Here is a 16685-nt window from a genome sequence, read left to right as displayed (position 1 = left end):
CTTAAAATCAAGTGCTCTAGCAAAATAGATGGTTCAGTTTCTCGCGACTCAAAATTTTCAGCTCCTAAAGTACGTCTCTGCGGCAAACGATGTTCACATTCACGTTATTGACACCGGCGGATGGCCATTCATCCAAGGCTTCGTTGATGACTATTGATGGGGATGTCAACATCTTGGCAGATATCTCTTGGAATGGAAAAGATCACCATGATTTGGACTATTTGCAAGATACCTTAAAACTGGTCAATTTGGTGTTATTGTCCCATTCAACCCCAGAATTCATTGGGGGTTATGCATTATTATGTTTGAAGTTTCCAGAGCTCATGAAAAACATCAAGGTGTATGCCACATCAGCGGTAAGTCAATTAGGAAGAGTGTCGACTGTGGAATTATATCGATCGGTAGGACTCATAGGTCCTTTGAAGGATGCAGTTTTAGAAGTGAGTGATGTGGACGAATATTTTGATCGAGTGATCAGCTTAAAGTATTATCAGTCTACAAATGCATTGGAGAGATTAGCTATCACTCCCTATAACTCGGGACATACTTTGGGAGGTAGCTTTTGGCTTCTTCAAAGAAAGTTGGAAAAAATCATCTATGCTCCAAGCTGGAACCACTCCAAAGACTCATTTTTGAGTGCCGCTAGTTTCTTATCGTCATCCACAGGAAATCCACTCTCTCAATTAGTGAGACCAACCGCTTTAGTTACGGGGACCGACGTGGGCTCTAACTTATCCCACAAAAAAAGATCCGAGAAGTTTTTACAATTAGTAGACGGTACTCTTGCCAACGGAGGAACCGTGTTGTTGCCCACAACTATCAGTGGAAGGTTCTTGGAACTATTGCACTTGGTGGATGAGCATCTCCAGAGTGCTCCAATCCCAGTGTTGTTCTTGTCTTATAGTGGTACAAATGTGTTGAGATACGCTACAAACTTGTTGGAATGGATGTCACCAAGCCTTTCCAAAGAGTTGGAAAATGCAAATTCCATAGTCACCAATACTGGAAACAGAAACCACTTCCCATTTGATCCTTCCAAGGTGGATTTGGTTTCTACTCCTTATGAGTTAACCCAGATGGCCGGACCTAAAGTAGTGTTCACGTCGGGTGTGGATTTGAACAGTGGTGAGTTATCGTCTGAAGCTTTGAGAGTTTTATGTAACGATGAAAAGACTACAATTATTTTAACAGAAAAGACACATTTCGGTTATGATAATAATGTCAATCACAAGTTGTACCAGGAATGGATCAGGCTTTGTAAATCAAAAAACGAAGGCAATATTGAAGATGGAATCGCTGTACCTTTGGAAACCCAGATAGATTTGAGCGACTGGTCCCTAGAGGAAGACTTGGTCGGTAATGAGTTGACCGATTTCAGAGAGAAGATCAACTTGAAGCGGAAACAGAAGTTAATCGAGCAAGTGAGAGATCGTAAAAATAAGGTCTTGACTGGTGAAAACTTTGAAGATAGCTCATCATCTGATGATGATGATGATGATGATGATGATGATGACGATTTGCCTGTGGCTCCATTAGAGACCGCGGAAAGCCAAGCTACAACCCCAGGAACTGAAGACATCAAAAAAGTCGATGTAAAGATAGAAACCGTTTCTCCAACTACAACCAATGGTACTGTTCCAGCTATAGCTGTAGATGATGCAGCCGCTCATGAAGCTTTAGTAACTGAAAGTATTAAGAGTTCCTTCGAACAGAACTTACCATTGGATATAAAAATCACCAATAAATTGAGACCTAGACATGCTATGTTTCCCTTTTTTGCCAATAAAGATAAACAAGACTTTGATGATTATGGAGCAATTATTAACCCCAAAGACTTTGAGAAAAAAGATGATACTAATACTAAATTCAGCTTGGAGAATAAAAGAGCTGGTGCTAGGAGCTGGGGTACTAATAATGACTCACTAGATGGTAACCAAAACCAAAACAAATTGACCCCTCAAGAGATGTTGAATAATGAGATCATAAAGAGAAATTTGGACGCATTGTTTCATCCTCGTAAAAGAGTGGCGATAGCTTCTTCTGGCTCAACTTATTCTGCCAACAACTCACAGAAGATCCTGATCAGATGTGGGTTGTCATTTGTTGACTTGTCTGGATTGGTAGATTTGAGATCTTTGAGCTTGATCATTTCTTCCTTGAAGCCATCAAATTTACTTTTGTTGCCTGACACAAGTGTCGATGCTGAAACAAAAGATGACCCTGAAGCAAATGGTACTTTAAAGATTGAACAGGTTTTGAAACTACAACAGGCTCAAAGCCAACAAAATGATGCTAAGAGCTCGATATTGAAATCGGTTAGGTTCATGTCGTTAGAGGCAATCAGAGCTGGAAATTTGGGAAATATCAAGACTAGTAAGATGGAGATCTTACCTTTAGAGTCTAATAGTAAAATCACTATTGGAAGTGACGATAATGGATTGGATGTGGGAGATTTTGAGGTTAAGTTGGACGATGCGGTTTCTGATCAATTACAGTGGCACACCATCGATGGCAGTTACAGGGTTGCACAGGTTCAAGGTCAGTTGGAAGTTCGTTATAAGAAAGCGAATCACAAGAGACAAAAAACTATCAACAATATTTTGAATCAATCTAGTGAATTCACATTAAAACCAGTTGATCCTTCATCAACAGAAAAGTTACCTTCAGGTGCCAATAAAAACAAGCTTGCTATAGGTAATATTCGGCTTCCTGAACTCAAGCGAAAGCTTATGAGTAAGAATATGAATGCTGAATTCAAAGGAGAAGGAACTTTGGTCGTCAACGATACTATTTCAATCAGTAAAATTACTTATGGATCTAATGACGGAGATGATACAGGAGACATTGAGATCAAAGGTCAGTTTGGACCATTGTATTATCAAGTCAAAGAATGTATTCGTGAACTTTTAGCTTATGTATAATGTCATGTAAAAATATAAAAACTAGATGACTGCAAAAAGATCTCTCAAAAGATCCCAAAGAGCAGTATAATCGTGCGCTACCCGTTTTTATCCAGTTCTCACCAAAAAATTTCAGCGGTCCAATAGAACTATTTCATTTAATAATTAGCACATAAGTTTTAACTAACTAAAAATGCAGCCATATTCCAGATCAGGAGGTACAAGAAAGTGTTTCTATGAGTTCCAAACGTTAGCTGCCTGCTATACGTCTGCTGATACCGTTTCCAAGAAGGAATGTCTTCCCCAATTCGATGATTACTTTGAGTGTTTGCATGGATACAAAGAAAGAGAAAAAGTCAGATTAATGTTACAACAGTTGAAAGACAATGAAGCCTCTCAGAAAGGAATCACTGCTTCCGATTTATACAAGTCTGCTGGAGCCGTTTATGAAAACTTGGATTTGATCACCAAAGATTAGAGATTAAATGTCTCGACGAATTAAACTTGTTAACGATCACAAATAACGTACAATATATACATACTCAGAATATCCTTTGCACAGAGTATTTGAACAAATACATATAAGATAATTTGGGCCCTTTTCGTGTTTTTCACTTTGAAGCGTAAATTGATGCACAAATCGAAACACATATCGAACGCAAATCTCACATTTTATTTAATACTCTCTTAGGATGAATGCTTTTAAAAGGAGCAAGAACCTTTCTAGATTGCTCGAGAAGCCCACAAGAGGAAAGAGACAAACAATGACAGTCACAAAGCTGCAGAATGAAGTTCTGGCCCATACACCCACCGAAACCTTGGAGTTTAATGATATTGAATTAGATACGTGGGTTTCGTCCATGAAGCAACATCCTAGTGGTATCTTGACCAGTTCACTATACCCACGTTTTTCTCCACTTATAAATACTTTCGCTGCTTTTGCACCCATTGAGTTTGAAAAAACACAAGCAAGCATTTGGACAGTTATGCGCTCAGATGATTGAACACTGGTCTGTTGACTCTTATCGTGACAATAAAAGATGGCTAGATCAAGATTGAATCAGATATTGTGCAATGGATAATGATATTTGTCTCCTAGCTATCCTCCACAATCCTCAAAAAGCTTCGATCTGCTGAAAATAAACTGCTGAAAGATCACTAATAAGCCTCTATATGTCTAGATACTAATAGATATAAGTGGTCCCTCAACTTGTTGGGAATCTAGACTTAAGCTTGCATAAAAGTAATTACTTAAAAACATCTAGTGTTCAACACCTAAGTCTATTACTCTCATTATCCATTCAGGTATACTTCACTTTAAGGCCCATAACCCAAAATCTGAAGACTAAATCTTCTACAGGTGGTTACTTTAACATCATCACCCACACGATGTAGTAATGTGTGATGTTTAAGGAAGTTTTAGGAGGGCTTAATTGAGTGGATAATCTTTTTATCTGAAACATAAGAGATGGAGAGAAACATGAGAAAGCCTTATTCAAGAAGATTGGATTCTAGTATAAAAAGAGGCCAATTTCTCCTGACTCGCTATTAAGCTTAGCTAACTATTCAACAGTAATACGTTACTACTAGAACCCATCTGTAAAAGCATTTAATAAGGTGAATATCATGGTACCATTTTCGAAGTCAAGCTCTCCGATGTAGTGTAACGGCTAGCACGGTTGTCTTTCACACAGCAGACCCGGGTTCGACTCCCGGCATCGGAATTTTTTTATCCAACCTTCCAAATCGGCAGCCTAACACCTGTACTAGGCCATAAACCAGTTGTATTCATAATTCGTATATTATAAACTCTATAAAACTTTTAGTTCGAAGGAGGAGCTGGTTTGAATTTTTGGTGTGGAGGTGGTGGTTTTTCACCATTTGGAGGTGGATTTGGTTTCTGTTGGTCTGGTGTAGCCGGTGGTGGCGGTTTCTTAGGCACGGAGGATGGTGGTGGTGGTTTCCGAGGCATTGAAGTTGGAGGTGGTGGTTTTTCAACATCCACACCCGATGGTAGTGGAGGTTTTTGTACAACACCCGACGGTGGAGGAGGTTTCTGCACCACTGGCGGAGGTGGTGAAGGTCTGTAACCAGGAGGAGGAGCTCTTGGAGCTGAAGATGTAGAGATGAACGGAGCTGGAGGTAAAGTAGGTACAGGGGTAGATGTGGGTGTTGTTTCCGTTTTGGCCCTTTTCCAAGGAGGAAGAGATTCCTCTGGGTCATTTTCTGTATCTGGAGATGCTTCATGTCTGTAACCTTGTTGTTCTTGACTTCCTTCGCTCTTAAGCTTACAGTCTCTTGCAAAATGACCAATATTTCCGCAGATTTTGCAGACGATTCTGGAGATATCAAAGCTAGGCCTGCTTTGGTCCTTGTTGAATCTATTTGGATCAAATGGTTTGGTTTCTCTTAATGTACCATTCAAAACAGCCAACTCTCTCAATTGTTCACGCTTAAGATCATTTTGATGAACAGGAGACGAGATCATCTTTTCAATGATTTCATTCACTAATTGGATAGCTTTAGCAATTTTCAGCTGGCTATCAGCCATTATCTCCACATGCAAATCGTCCTCTGCTGAATCTGAATTATGTGAGTTGGAATTAGCTAAGAGTCTCGGACTGGAGGATTTGCCGTCCTTTGTGGACCCTATTCCTCTGATGCCTAGCTTAGCACCACTTTCAGATTCGAGTTTTTTCAAGGTATTTCCTCTGGGACCCAATAAGAACCCAACAAAGTTGATATCGGGGTAGTCCTTATGAGGAATATATAACTTTTCCATGGTTTTTTGGGCTTTCTGGTAATCAAAAGGAGGTAAATAATCCTTGATACTGCCAGCTGCTAACTCGACGAGATAATGTCTTTCCTTCTCCAATGCTTCACGTACCCTCATCTCGCGAGTATTGGTTCTATTACCACTGCTGTCATATTTGGGAGGAGGCGATGGTTCTCTTCTTAAACTAGTATTTTGAATGTTTCCAGATGGCAATAAACTCAACAAATCCTGGCGATTTTGCAGAGCAGTCCGTAGCACCGTTGAAATTTCTTCCACTCGGAAAAACTGCTGGTATGCACTGATTTGTTCACTGGTCAAATGCCCCACTATTATAGTATCGATTTGTTTGTCTTGTACGGTTTTGAATCGACTGGGTTCACCTGACCAGAATGTCTTCTTGGACGACTCACTTTGAGGTTCTGATGAATATGAGCTGTAATTGGCGTATCGGTTATCGCTCCTGGAGGATACTCTTCCTCTGTCACGTAATCCTGAGTAAGAGCTTTCTCCCACTTGCTGGGCTCGATTGGAATCTGATCTTCTGTCATCCCAAGATCCTTGATACATAGTGTGTGCGATGGATTTTCAATTTAATGCGACTGATGAGATGGAGGTACTTCAAAGAGTCTGGGCACATTTGTATAAAAATAGAGGGTTCTGAGATGTGTAAGATCCCTCAAACAATGTTGTATTCTGTTACACGAAGGGAGTAATCCTACATTTTCTACGCCAGGAAAAATGGAGTATTCTATTATCTAGTTTTTCCTCTTCATAAATCGTAATACGCTCAACACCTCCCAACCAGCCTTCCTCTCTATGATCTTATCCACCACCCACATTCGTTTCTCCATCTCTAATTTCACCAAATCTGGCTTGTTTCGTGCACAAAATAGAATATACGCCAAACCGGTCTCGCTAATGATACTATCTAACAGATCTAGTAGCTGCCATGTGACTTCCATTCCATCAGAACCTCCTAATAACGCCAAGTCTAGCCACCTACTATCCCTGTATTGTTGAGGAATTTCAGGAACCTCTTCTGCCGGCACGTAAGGAGGATTAAATATCAATATATCTATGGTATGTGGAAGTATAGCTGTGGTTAAACTCATTTGACACACGTCAATTTTGGCAGAGTCAGGGTTGTTCAACCGAATAGTATTGATACTGGAAACACATGCGTGAGGGTTGACATCGGTGGCCACGTAAAAACCATTGGGTAATATATTTTTCATCAAAAAGCTGGTGACGATGCCTGAGCCAGTTCCTATTTCGGTGATAATTGGACTTCCAATTCCGAATTTCTGGGACAAAAATGTGTTTTCATCTTCGAAGCAGTCTAGAAGGAGGAAAGAGTCTTCTGATGGCTCGTATACGTTATCGTAATCCAAATCCTTTAAAATCGGAGTAGGCAACATTGACCTAAAGCGAAGATATTTAGTGCGAATGAATCCAAACCAAGATTCCTGAGAAACATATTCCTTTGAAAAGATGCAGATTAAAGTCAAGACCTTGACAGGCAGAGATATCCCTATTGACGTGGAACCTACAGATAAGGTGATACACGTGAAAGAGCTCATGGAAGAAAAGGAAGGAATCCCTCCCTCCCAACAGAGATTGATTTTCGGGGGAAACTCTCTCAATGATGGAGCCACTATTCAAGAAAGTGGAATTACTGCCGGTGCTTCGTTGCACTTGGTATTAACCTTAAGAGGTGGTGCCCGAGTTTAGCTTCATATTTCCAATTCATTCATCCATTTCTATCTAAATGCTAATATACAAAGTTTTTGATCAACTATTACTTGCAGAAGCCCAGTTTCGAGCATTTTGTAAGAACTTACTAAGGTTTGGAATCGTGGATTTATCTTGGGGAAACACGTATTCCAAGTATTCCTGGTTAATATTGTCAACAACTTTAGTTCTCTTGACAATATCGGGAAACTTCTTTTCAACTGAGCTAGTAGACTCTACATCTCCATTGGTCTGCTCATAACTTTTCCACGCTTCGAGAATAATAACCCGTTCTTCATCCTTTTCAAGTTTTTTGTAGTGAGATAAGGCTCTTTCAAACACCTTTCGAGTATTGCTCTTCTGATCTTCCTCAAGCTCAAATGCAAACTCCTCGTCTGTATTGGTATTGAATTCTTCCAATTGCCTGTCGTTTGGAATTGAGCTTTCAAAGTTTGCATAAGAAATCCACACTTTGACATTGTCGTGATCAAGCAACAAATCTTCGAACAACTTCCGGGCCTTTGGATACTCAAACTGCTCTTTGCAAAAGTCAATAAAAGAAATACAGAGAAAATCGAATGGTGTTAGTTTGTCAGCAACCAAATCTTCCTCCATTAACTGGAGTCCAAGCTTATATATGGCTTCACATCTGTCATATTCTTGTAGACTTTTCTCAAAATCGATGTACTCAAGGAGGACTTTCAAAGCCAGAAAATTGTTTATCAAGCTCAACTCAAACCACTTTTCGTAGATCTTTCTTATTCTATCCCATTCGCCTAGTTTTCTCTCAAAATCGATATAATGCTTAAATATCTTTTTTTTAGGCTGTTTCATGATTCCAATTGCTCTTCCTAACACTTTCCTAGCTTTATTGATCCCATCTTCGCCGTTTCTGATTTCAAACTCACTGTACTCGATCCATATTTTAGCAAACATTATTTGCTTGGGTATTACTTTTAGACACTCCACCCACACTTGACGGGCAGCTTCGATATTTCCCAATGTAAACTCTTGATGGAAAGAATTTCTTATCCACAAAAAGATATACCTTCTCCAGACGACGGTTTTAGACGTATCTTTGGGGGCATTTTCGGGTGATATGGCCTTCTTCATATACTCATTGAGCTCGTCTCCCAGTAATAAGTCTAGAAGTAACCACCATGAGTCAACGTCCTGGGGATTTTTCTCGATACTTGAAATGTACTTCAACTTACGCTTCAATTGCACATTCACAGAGAGAGAGTTCTCATCTCCAAACTTTGACTCAAAATTAGTGAATTCATGTAATAGGAGTTGGTATTGGTTGGAGTCAAACTGAAATTTTGATTTATCAAGGATGAATCTGAAGATCTCATTTGCCCGTTCCACCTCTTTCTGTTTGAACTCCCATCTGGTCCACTTTTCAATAATTGCTGGCAATTTCTCATCATTAGGGTTAGATTTCAATATGCTATCTACCGCCAACTCAAGCACATTTCGTATGTACTGGATATCGCCGACTCTCAACTCAAAATTTATCCAGGTCATCCAGGTCTTTCCTTCGGGAAAATACAAAATGTACTGCTCGAATATCTCCCTGATATTGTCTGTTTCATCGTACCTTTTCTCAAAGTTCACGTATGCATCCCATACCGTGGCAGGTGGTTTCCAAGTAATCCAGCTCTTAAATAATTGTCTGACTTTGTTATAGTTTTGAAGGGTTTCTTCTGTTTGCACATACAAGAACCAGAACTTATCAATCTTCGGTAGAATCGCCACCGCTCTATCAAGAATGTTTCTAGCGTGGTTTATGTTATTGTTGGATAATTCGAACTTGATATAGTTGATCCAGAATGGAACATGCTCCACATTAACCAGTAATGCTCTTTCATAGATGGATCTGGCCCGTTTGAAATCATTGCAGAATTCAACCTCCCATTTGGCATATCGTATCCACTGGCCGTAGTTCAATCTGTTTTTGTTAAGTTGTTGTTCGTATTCTGTTCGTTTGGTGAGTTGAAGGGACTGTAGCTCTTCGAGATCTTCAATGGATTGTTGAGGCTTTTCGAGTTTTATTTGGTGGCTCACAGAGTCTGCTATGATCTTCTCGCTTGTTATCTGAGACTCTGATGACATCCTACTAAACAAATACTCTGTTTATGTGAAATTTTAAAAAACCAGGTGAGTATCGAACTGGAGCTGAGCTGAGCTAAAATGTCGCGCACAATAAGAGATAGAGAGTTGATGAAATAAAAGGGCAGTTTGCCTAAAACACCATTGGAATCTTGGTGTTCAAAGAAGGTCTAATAACACATAGAAAGTTAAGCTAACTTTTCCATTGCTTTAGTTATAAGAATAAGGGTGAAATCAAAAAAAATGCCTTCAGCCAGATTCGAACTGACGATCTCCTCATTACTAGTGAGGTGCCTTACCAACTTGGCCATAAAGGCTTCTTTTGTTAACAGATACGTATCGCTACTTAGAGCGATACTTCCTGCATCCCAGAGATACGTATCGCTCATCATTTGTTAAAGTTACATGGCAATACCACCCACCTGTAGCCCGTTAGTAAGAGAAGTAGGGGGCGTGGGGAGGGAGCAGGGCAAGTGAACGGGGTTTCGATTCTTAAGTTATCTAATTTATCCCCTGTTCTTTTTCCTGAAGAATACAACTTGGCCATAAAGGCTTCTCTTCTCGTCGCTGGGAAATTATTTTCAGAACTTCTCTCCTCAACACGACTCCCTGATGCCATGAACACGACATATTCTTAGGGTTTGAGTTTGGGCAGGCGTAACCATTTGATGCAAAATCTATAAATGTGGTGACTTTTTAAAGTATTTTTCTAAAAAGAACTACATCTCTTTCATAGGAACAGGAGGTGATTAACAGGTTTTCGAAAGTTAAACACAGCAAAAACCATTTGAATAATCATCTTAAAGGATCTTGGTTGTTACTCTTGACTTGTAGAACAGTTGAAAAATTGTGAAAATTACAAAAAGGTTAAGCAGTTATCTTCAAATATTAAACATTTTTAAAATGAGTAATAAAAACACACAAAATCCGTTGAAGATAGAGGAGATTCCCGAGAATATGTTCATGGAAGAAGTACCTCGAAGCAAAGCTGTTGAAGAGAGTAGTGGGGGTGGGTCGTGCGCGCCAAAATATCTGCCTGGCTTATTTGGCCCAAAAACGATAATCCAAGAGCTCTGGTTAAAAACTATATGGCCAGCAAAAGAATTATTGATGTAATGAAGGAGTTCAAAAGGAGAGGCTTCTTCCATGCCTCAAGCCACTTTGTGTCGGTACTATGAGAAGCCGCAACCAACTGACACACTACAAGTTGCCGCGAAAAAGATCTAGATGGTTCTAACACGTCCTCAAGTTTTCCAGACAGTTCTGGCAATCGCTAGAACAACCACACCACCCACGATCAGCGATAAGTATATAATATCCTTCTCAGTTTGTCGAACAAACATCTTTTTTTACCAACTAAATTACAATGGACGAAACACAATTCACGGATAATGCATTAAGAATCATCAACAATGCTAGTCAATTAGCTAAAGAGAATGCTCATTCCCAGTTGACGCCCTTGCACTTTTTGGCTGCAATGGTACCAACTGATGATGAGAACTCAGTTCCCTACTTGAAGACCTTGATCCAAAAATCTCGGTATGAGTGGGGTGACTTCGAAAGAGCAGTCAACAAACACTTGGTGAGAATGCCCAGTCAGAACCCTCCTCCTGATGATATAAGACCCAGTTACCAAACGGGTCAAGTGTTGCAAAATGCCACCAAAATCAAAGCTCAACAAAAGGATAATTATATCGCCCAAGATCATCTTTTGTTGGCATTATTGGAGGACCTGTCGATTAAAGATATTTTAAAAGAGTGTGGAATCAAACCTGATGTTATAAAGACTCAAGCCATAGAATTAAGAGGAAACCAACGAATCGATTCTAGGCAAGCCGACTCGTCTTCTTCATTTGAGTTCTTGAACAAGTATTGTGAAGACTTGACTGAAAAGGCCAGAGAAGGTAAGATTGACCCGGTTATCGGAAGAGAAGAAGAAATCAGAAGAGTCATACGGGTTTTGGCCAGAAGAACCAAATCCAATTCGGTATTGATTGGTGAAGCCGGGGTTGGTAAGACTTCGATTGTTGAAGGTGTTGCTCAAAGAATCATCGATGGAGATGTCCCAAATGTATTGGCCAATTCCAGATTATTTGCCTTGGACCTAGGGGCATTGACTGCTGGTGCCAAATACAAGGGAGAGTTTGAAGAGAGAATCAAGGGCGTTTTGAACGAAATTGAAAAGTCCAATGAAATGATTATTTTGTTCATCGATGAAATCCATATGTTGATGGGCGATGGTAAGCTGGACGCTGCCAATCTTTTGAAACCAATGTTGGCTAGAGGAGCCTTGCATTGTATTGGAGCCACCACGTTTGCTGAATACAGAAAATACATTTCCAAGGACGGTGCCTTTGAGAGAAGATTCCAAAAGATCGATGTTCCTGCTGCTACTGTCAATGAAACGATCGCAATATTAAGAGGTTTGCAACCAAGATACGAAATCCATCATGGTGTTCGTATTTTGGACAGTGCCTTGGTGGCAGCTGCCCAATTAGCATCCAGATACTTGACTTACAGAAGCTTACCAGATTCGGCAGTCGATTTGATTGACGAAACCGCTGCAACTGTGGCAGTTGCAAGAGACTCCAAACCCGAAGAATTGGACAATTTGGAAAGACAATTGCATTTGGTTGAAGTCGAGATCAACGCTTTGGAAAGAGATGTGGAGGCCGATGAAGATTCGAAGGACAGGCTTAAACTTGCCCGGAGAAAGCAAGAAGAAATTGAAGAGAAATTGGCTCCATTGAGAGAAAGATTCCAACAAGAACGTGCTGGCCATGAACAATTGATCGCGGCCAAACGTAGGTTGGACGAATTAGAGATCAAGGCTCAAGATGCCGAAAGAAGACATGATACTGCCACTGCTGCTGACTTGAGATATTTTGCTATTCCCGACATTGAGAAACAAATCCAGGTATTGGAAGTCAAAGTTCAGGAAGAGGAACAAAGTGTAGGTGCTGACAGTCTTTTAAGAAATGTGGTGGGAACTGAACAAGTTGCTGAGACGGCCGCAAGATTGACGGGTATTCCAGTTACAAAGTTGACTCAAGCAGAAAACTCTAAGCTTATCAACATGGAGAAGGAGTTGAGCTCAGCCGTGGTAGGTCAAAGTGATGCTGTCAAGGCAGTATCTAATGCCATCAGATTACAGAGATCCGGGTTGGCCAATCCCAACCAACCAGCCTCATTTATGTTTTTGGGATTATCAGGATCTGGTAAAACCGAGTTGGCTAAAAAAGTTGCCGGTTTCTTATTTGCAGACGAGAGAGCCATTTTAAGAATCGACTGTTCAGAACTAGGGGACAAGTGGTCCGCCTCTAAATTGTTGGGGGCAGCTCCTGGTTATGTGGGATACGAAGAAGGTGGTATCTTAACAGAACCATTATTACGTCGGCCATATTCTGTCATTTTGTTCGATGAGGTGGAAAAGGCAGCTCCAGAAGTATTGACAGTTTTGTTACAGATGTTGGATGATGGTAGAATCACCTCATCTCAAGGTAAGTTGGTTAATTGTTCTAATGCAATTGTGATCATGACATCCAACTTGGGAGCTGAATATATCAATGCATCCAGGGGATCCAAGATCGACGAGCTGACCAAAGAGTTGGTAATGACCGCTGTAAGAAGCCACTTCAGACCCGAATTCTTGAACAGAATCTCCAGCACTGTGATCTTTAACAGATTGTCGAAGAAGGCCATTGCTAAGATTGTCAGAATCAGATTGAAGGAAATCCAAGAAAGATTTGCTGCGAACAGCAAGCAGTTAACATTGGACATCGATGATGCTGCTTTGGACTACTTGTGCAAAAATGGATACTCTTCTGATCTTGGTGCCAGACCATTGAACCGGTTAATCCAACTGGAGATCTTAAACAAATTAGCCGTCTACTTATTGAAGGGCCAGATCCGCGACAAGGAAGTGGCTAGGATCAGGTTGGGCCACAAAGGATTGGAGATAGTGCCCAACCACGAGGTTGAAGATGTCGACATGGAAGATGTTGATGTCGAACAATGGGAAGACAGTGATGACCAAGACGATGATCTTGAGTCCACACCCGTTGACTAATTGTATAGCATAAAATAAAAGGTAATAAATAAAAAGTTATATTTATGCACGATGTATGTTGATCGCCTCAGATAACAAACAGATGCTTACCTGTTCTGTAATTCCGTTTCTTTTTGCTCAGAAATCAGCTTCCATCTCCATGTCGCAAATGCTTTTTCCATTTTCAGAAGACTCTTCACGCTCCGCATTTGAAGAAGAACCTGGAGAAGGAAGCCAACATAAACTGAACTCCTTCATAATAAGGGTATTTTTTTTCTAAAACCAGCGGCTATTTTACCCTGCAACAGTGACACGGCATATCTAACATAATCTGAACAACTGCCATTGTCCCTACCTAAAGGTGTCGAAGAAGGGGCGATGCCGATGCAGCCTCTCGCCTTTCGCATGCACAGATTTTTTTTATGTACCAGGAAATCATATGCACCGCATAGATGACAAAATTAAACTATGCAATGTAATATATAATCCCCCCATTTCCTCTCATTTATTAAGAAAACACTTTTAGTTCGACATGCTGCAAAACGAAGTGCAAAATCATCAATTGGGGCCATTGCTTGCCTTATCAGATGCCTTAATAGGTAAGATTGACCCAGAAGAGATCAGACACAAGCTTCCTTCTACCTTCCCAATGGAAAGATTAGAAGAGTACTGTAATTTGATACCCAGTAAAGTCCCTGGATTCAAGGAAGAAATCTGCCTGAAGGTCAATGGCAGTGGAATTGATTCCAGCAAAAAGTTTGTGATGTTGATGTCGTTGTTATCATCAAGACTTGCGGCACCAGTGTTGACTGGATCCACCACTTTAATTACCGAGATGTCCAATGACCAAAAGGCCCAGCTCTTGAGCAAATGGAGAGACTCGTCACTTTCGGTGTTAAGAAACTTATACCGAAGCATTTATGCGTTGACGATTGCCACGTATCTGACGTTGGGTGGTGATTTGCATAATATGGCTATTGGATACCCAGGAAGGGACCTCCGCGAAGAATTATATGAAGGTCAGCTCCCAAACTCGTACAAGTACGAGATGATTGATCGGGTCAAGTCCGATGGCACCGAATTGTACTTGCCCAATATCGATGCGTTGATCATTGGAAGTGGTGCCGGTGCTGGAGTAGTGGCCCACACTTTACAGACTGAGGGATATAACTGTTTGGTGTTGGAAAAGGCCAAGTACTACGATTTTTCTGAATTTGTGTTTGACGATGCTGAAGGTCTTAAGAAGTTGTATGAGAACTCGGGGGCTTTTTCCACCAAGACCCAGGAGCTTTTCCTTTTAGCAGGTTCTAGTTTTGGTGGTGGTACCACTGTTAATTGGTCGGCTTCTCTTAAAACCCCGTTCAAAGTACGTAAAGAGTGGTACGATGACTTTGGAGTTGATTTCTTTGCCCAAGAGGATTATGACACTTGTATGGATTATGTCTTCAAACAAATGGGCGTAAGTAACGAAAACCTCAACCACTCTCATTCAAATCAGCTTATCATGGATAGTACTGAACGATTAGGCTATCAGTCGAGTCTCATTGGCCAGAATACAGGCTTACATAAAAACCATGACTGTGGTTTCTGCTATCTTGGATGCAAATATGGGATCAAGCAAGGCAGTCAGGCTTGTTGGCTCAGAGACGCGGCAGAAAAAGGTTGCAAATTCTTGGACCAGGTAAGAGTAATTAAGATTATTCATAAACATGGAAAAGCCACTGCAGCTCTTTGCCTTGATAAAACTACTGGTTTCAGGTTCACTATTAAAGGTCCTAAAAAGTTCATTGTTAGTGGCGGAACCTTAAATACACCTCTCGTATTGAAGGATTCAGGATTCAAAAACAAAAATATCGGAAGCAATTTGAAATTGCATCCTGTCACTTGTACAATTGGTTTTCACCCCAAAGAAGTAAACATGGAAGCTTTTCATCACCCAATAATGACAGCTGTGAGTACAGAAGTGGCTGACTTGGATGGTAAACACCACGGTCCAAGAATCGAATCGGTGTTACATGCCCCATTTATGGAGGCATCTTTCATGCCATGGTATGACAGTGACCAATTGAGAACAGATCTTTTAAAATATAACCAAACTTCAGCCATGTTGGTCATTACCAGAGATGTGGGCAGTGGGAAGGTGTACAGTGACCCAAGACAACCAGAAAAGGTCTTGGTTGACTACACTATGAACAAGTTTGATGTCAATGCGTTATTGGAAGGATTCTTGGTTGCTGCTGATATGTTGTATATGGATGGTGTTATTGAAATCAAAAGTAGTCAATCTTGGACCCCACAGTTCAAATCGACAAAACCAAAACACGAGAGAAAGATCACCGATAAGGATTATGTTGAATGGCGTAAAGCGGTCAAAAAGGTTGGATTTTCCTCGTTTGGGCCTGCGTATGGTTCAGCCCACCAGATGAGTTCTTGTAGAATGTCTGGTAAAGGACCAAAACAGGGAGCTGTTGATCAAAAGGGAAGACTTTTCGAGTGTAAAAACATCATTGTTGCCGATGCCAGTGTTTTCCCAACCGCTAGTGGAGCTAATCCAATGGTGACCACCATGTCTATAGCCAGACATATTGCCTTGGATTTGGTTGCAGACATGAAGAATTTGCAGAAACTTTAGTTTATTTTTTGATACGTATTCAACTTTTAATGCTATAAAACTCATTGACCCAGGTAGACCATGCTGTTACACGACAAAAAATACGTTAGCGTATTGGGCAGTTTTTCGGTGTCGTGATTGAAATGGCCAGCAAATCCAATGGGACCTTTATCACACTCTGAGCATATCAAGATCCTCTCTATGTCGAAGGTCTGGCTGTCAATCTTGAAGTCAGTATATTGCTCAAGGGGCCTTGAGACGCCAATGTTGTCAAAGTCCCACATATCTGATATCCTAAAGAATTTGGATGAGGAAGGGGTTTTTTCTAAATTCACCATTTCAGGGGCACTGGGAATTTGGACAACAGATTCACGTAAGGGCTCCGTGTAAGAAATGATTTTGGTGTCACAGTTGGGAAACGGACACTTGACTGAACCAGTGCCTTCTCTTGCCTGTTCAAAGTTCATGAGTCTTAAAGATTCGGAGTTGATTTTTCGACTGCGAAAA

General features: G+C 40.7%; 8 protein-coding genes and 2 non-coding genes across 10 annotated transcripts; 5 read left to right on the top strand and 5 right to left on the bottom strand. All coding sequences in view use genetic code 12, as the record gives it.

Moving 5' to 3' along the window:
• Positions 1-89: 89 nt before the first annotated feature.
• PSN45_000031 (uncharacterized protein) lies at positions 90-2921 on the top strand (the record flags this gene model as incomplete). Its single annotated transcript, XM_006687471.1, has 1 exon — positions 90-2921. One exon carries the CDS (start codon positions 90-92, stop codon positions 2919-2921), a length of 2832 nt encoding a protein of 943 aa, XP_006687534.1.
• A 172-nt stretch (positions 2922-3093) lies between these two features.
• On the top strand, positions 3094-3378 carry PSN45_000030 (uncharacterized protein; the record flags this gene model as incomplete). The annotated part of the gene is made up of 1 exon (XM_006687470.1): positions 3094-3378. The coding sequence occupies one exon, from the start codon at positions 3094-3096 to the stop codon at positions 3376-3378; it is 285 nt and encodes a 94-aa protein (XP_006687533.1).
• Positions 3379-4552: 1174 nt separating this feature from the next.
• On the top strand, positions 4553-4624 carry PSN45_000029. Its single transcript has one exon. It is a non-coding gene; the product is annotated as a tRNA-Glu (tRNA).
• Positions 4625-4722: 98 nt separating this feature from the next.
• PSN45_000028 (uncharacterized protein) lies at positions 4723-6243 on the bottom strand (the record flags this gene model as incomplete). The annotated part of the gene is made up of 1 exon (XM_066157386.1): positions 4723-6243. The coding sequence occupies one exon, from the start codon at positions 6241-6243 to the stop codon at positions 4723-4725; it is 1521 nt and encodes a 506-aa protein (XP_066013483.1).
• A 188-nt stretch (positions 6244-6431) lies between these two features.
• MTQ2 (S-adenosylmethionine-dependent methyltransferase) lies at positions 6432-7094 on the bottom strand (the record flags this gene model as incomplete). Its single annotated transcript, XM_006687469.2, has 1 exon — positions 6432-7094. One exon carries the CDS (start codon positions 7092-7094, stop codon positions 6432-6434), a length of 663 nt encoding a protein of 220 aa, XP_006687532.1.
• A 373-nt stretch (positions 7095-7467) lies between these two features.
• On the bottom strand, positions 7468-9522 carry CLF1 (NineTeen Complex (NTC) component; the record flags this gene model as incomplete). The annotated part of the gene is made up of 1 exon (XM_006687467.2): positions 7468-9522. The coding sequence occupies one exon, from the start codon at positions 9520-9522 to the stop codon at positions 7468-7470; it is 2055 nt and encodes a 684-aa protein (XP_006687530.1).
• A 241-nt stretch (positions 9523-9763) lies between these two features.
• PSN45_000025 lies at positions 9764-9836 on the bottom strand. Its single transcript has one exon. It is a non-coding gene; the product is annotated as a tRNA-Thr (tRNA).
• Positions 9837-10885: 1049 nt separating this feature from the next.
• Positions 10886-13588, top strand: PSN45_000024 (uncharacterized protein; the record flags this gene model as incomplete). The annotated part of the gene is made up of 1 exon (XM_066157385.1): positions 10886-13588. The coding sequence occupies one exon, from the start codon at positions 10886-10888 to the stop codon at positions 13586-13588; it is 2703 nt and encodes a 900-aa protein (XP_066013482.1).
• Positions 13589-14099: 511 nt separating this feature from the next.
• On the top strand, positions 14100-16199 carry PSN45_000023 (uncharacterized protein; the record flags this gene model as incomplete). Its single annotated transcript, XM_006687464.1, has 1 exon — positions 14100-16199. The coding sequence occupies one exon, from the start codon at positions 14100-14102 to the stop codon at positions 16197-16199; it is 2100 nt and encodes a 699-aa protein (XP_006687527.1).
• Positions 16200-16240: 41 nt separating this feature from the next.
• On the bottom strand, positions 16241-16645 carry DSS4 (Guanine nucleotide dissociation stimulator for Sec4p; the record flags this gene model as incomplete). The annotated part of the gene is made up of 1 exon (XM_006687463.1): positions 16241-16645. One exon carries the CDS (start codon positions 16643-16645, stop codon positions 16241-16243), a length of 405 nt encoding a protein of 134 aa, XP_006687526.1.
• Between the last annotated feature and the right edge of the window lie 40 nt (positions 16646-16685).

The sequence above is a fragment of the Yamadazyma tenuis genome, chromosome 1 (genome assembly GCF_029203305.1).
Source record: "Yamadazyma tenuis chromosome 1, complete sequence".
Classification (NCBI taxonomy): domain Eukaryota; kingdom Fungi; phylum Ascomycota; class Pichiomycetes; order Serinales; family Debaryomycetaceae; genus Yamadazyma; species Yamadazyma tenuis.
The sequence above is the reverse complement of the archived record's forward strand: the minus strand, read 5'-3'. Positions and strand labels throughout refer to the sequence as shown.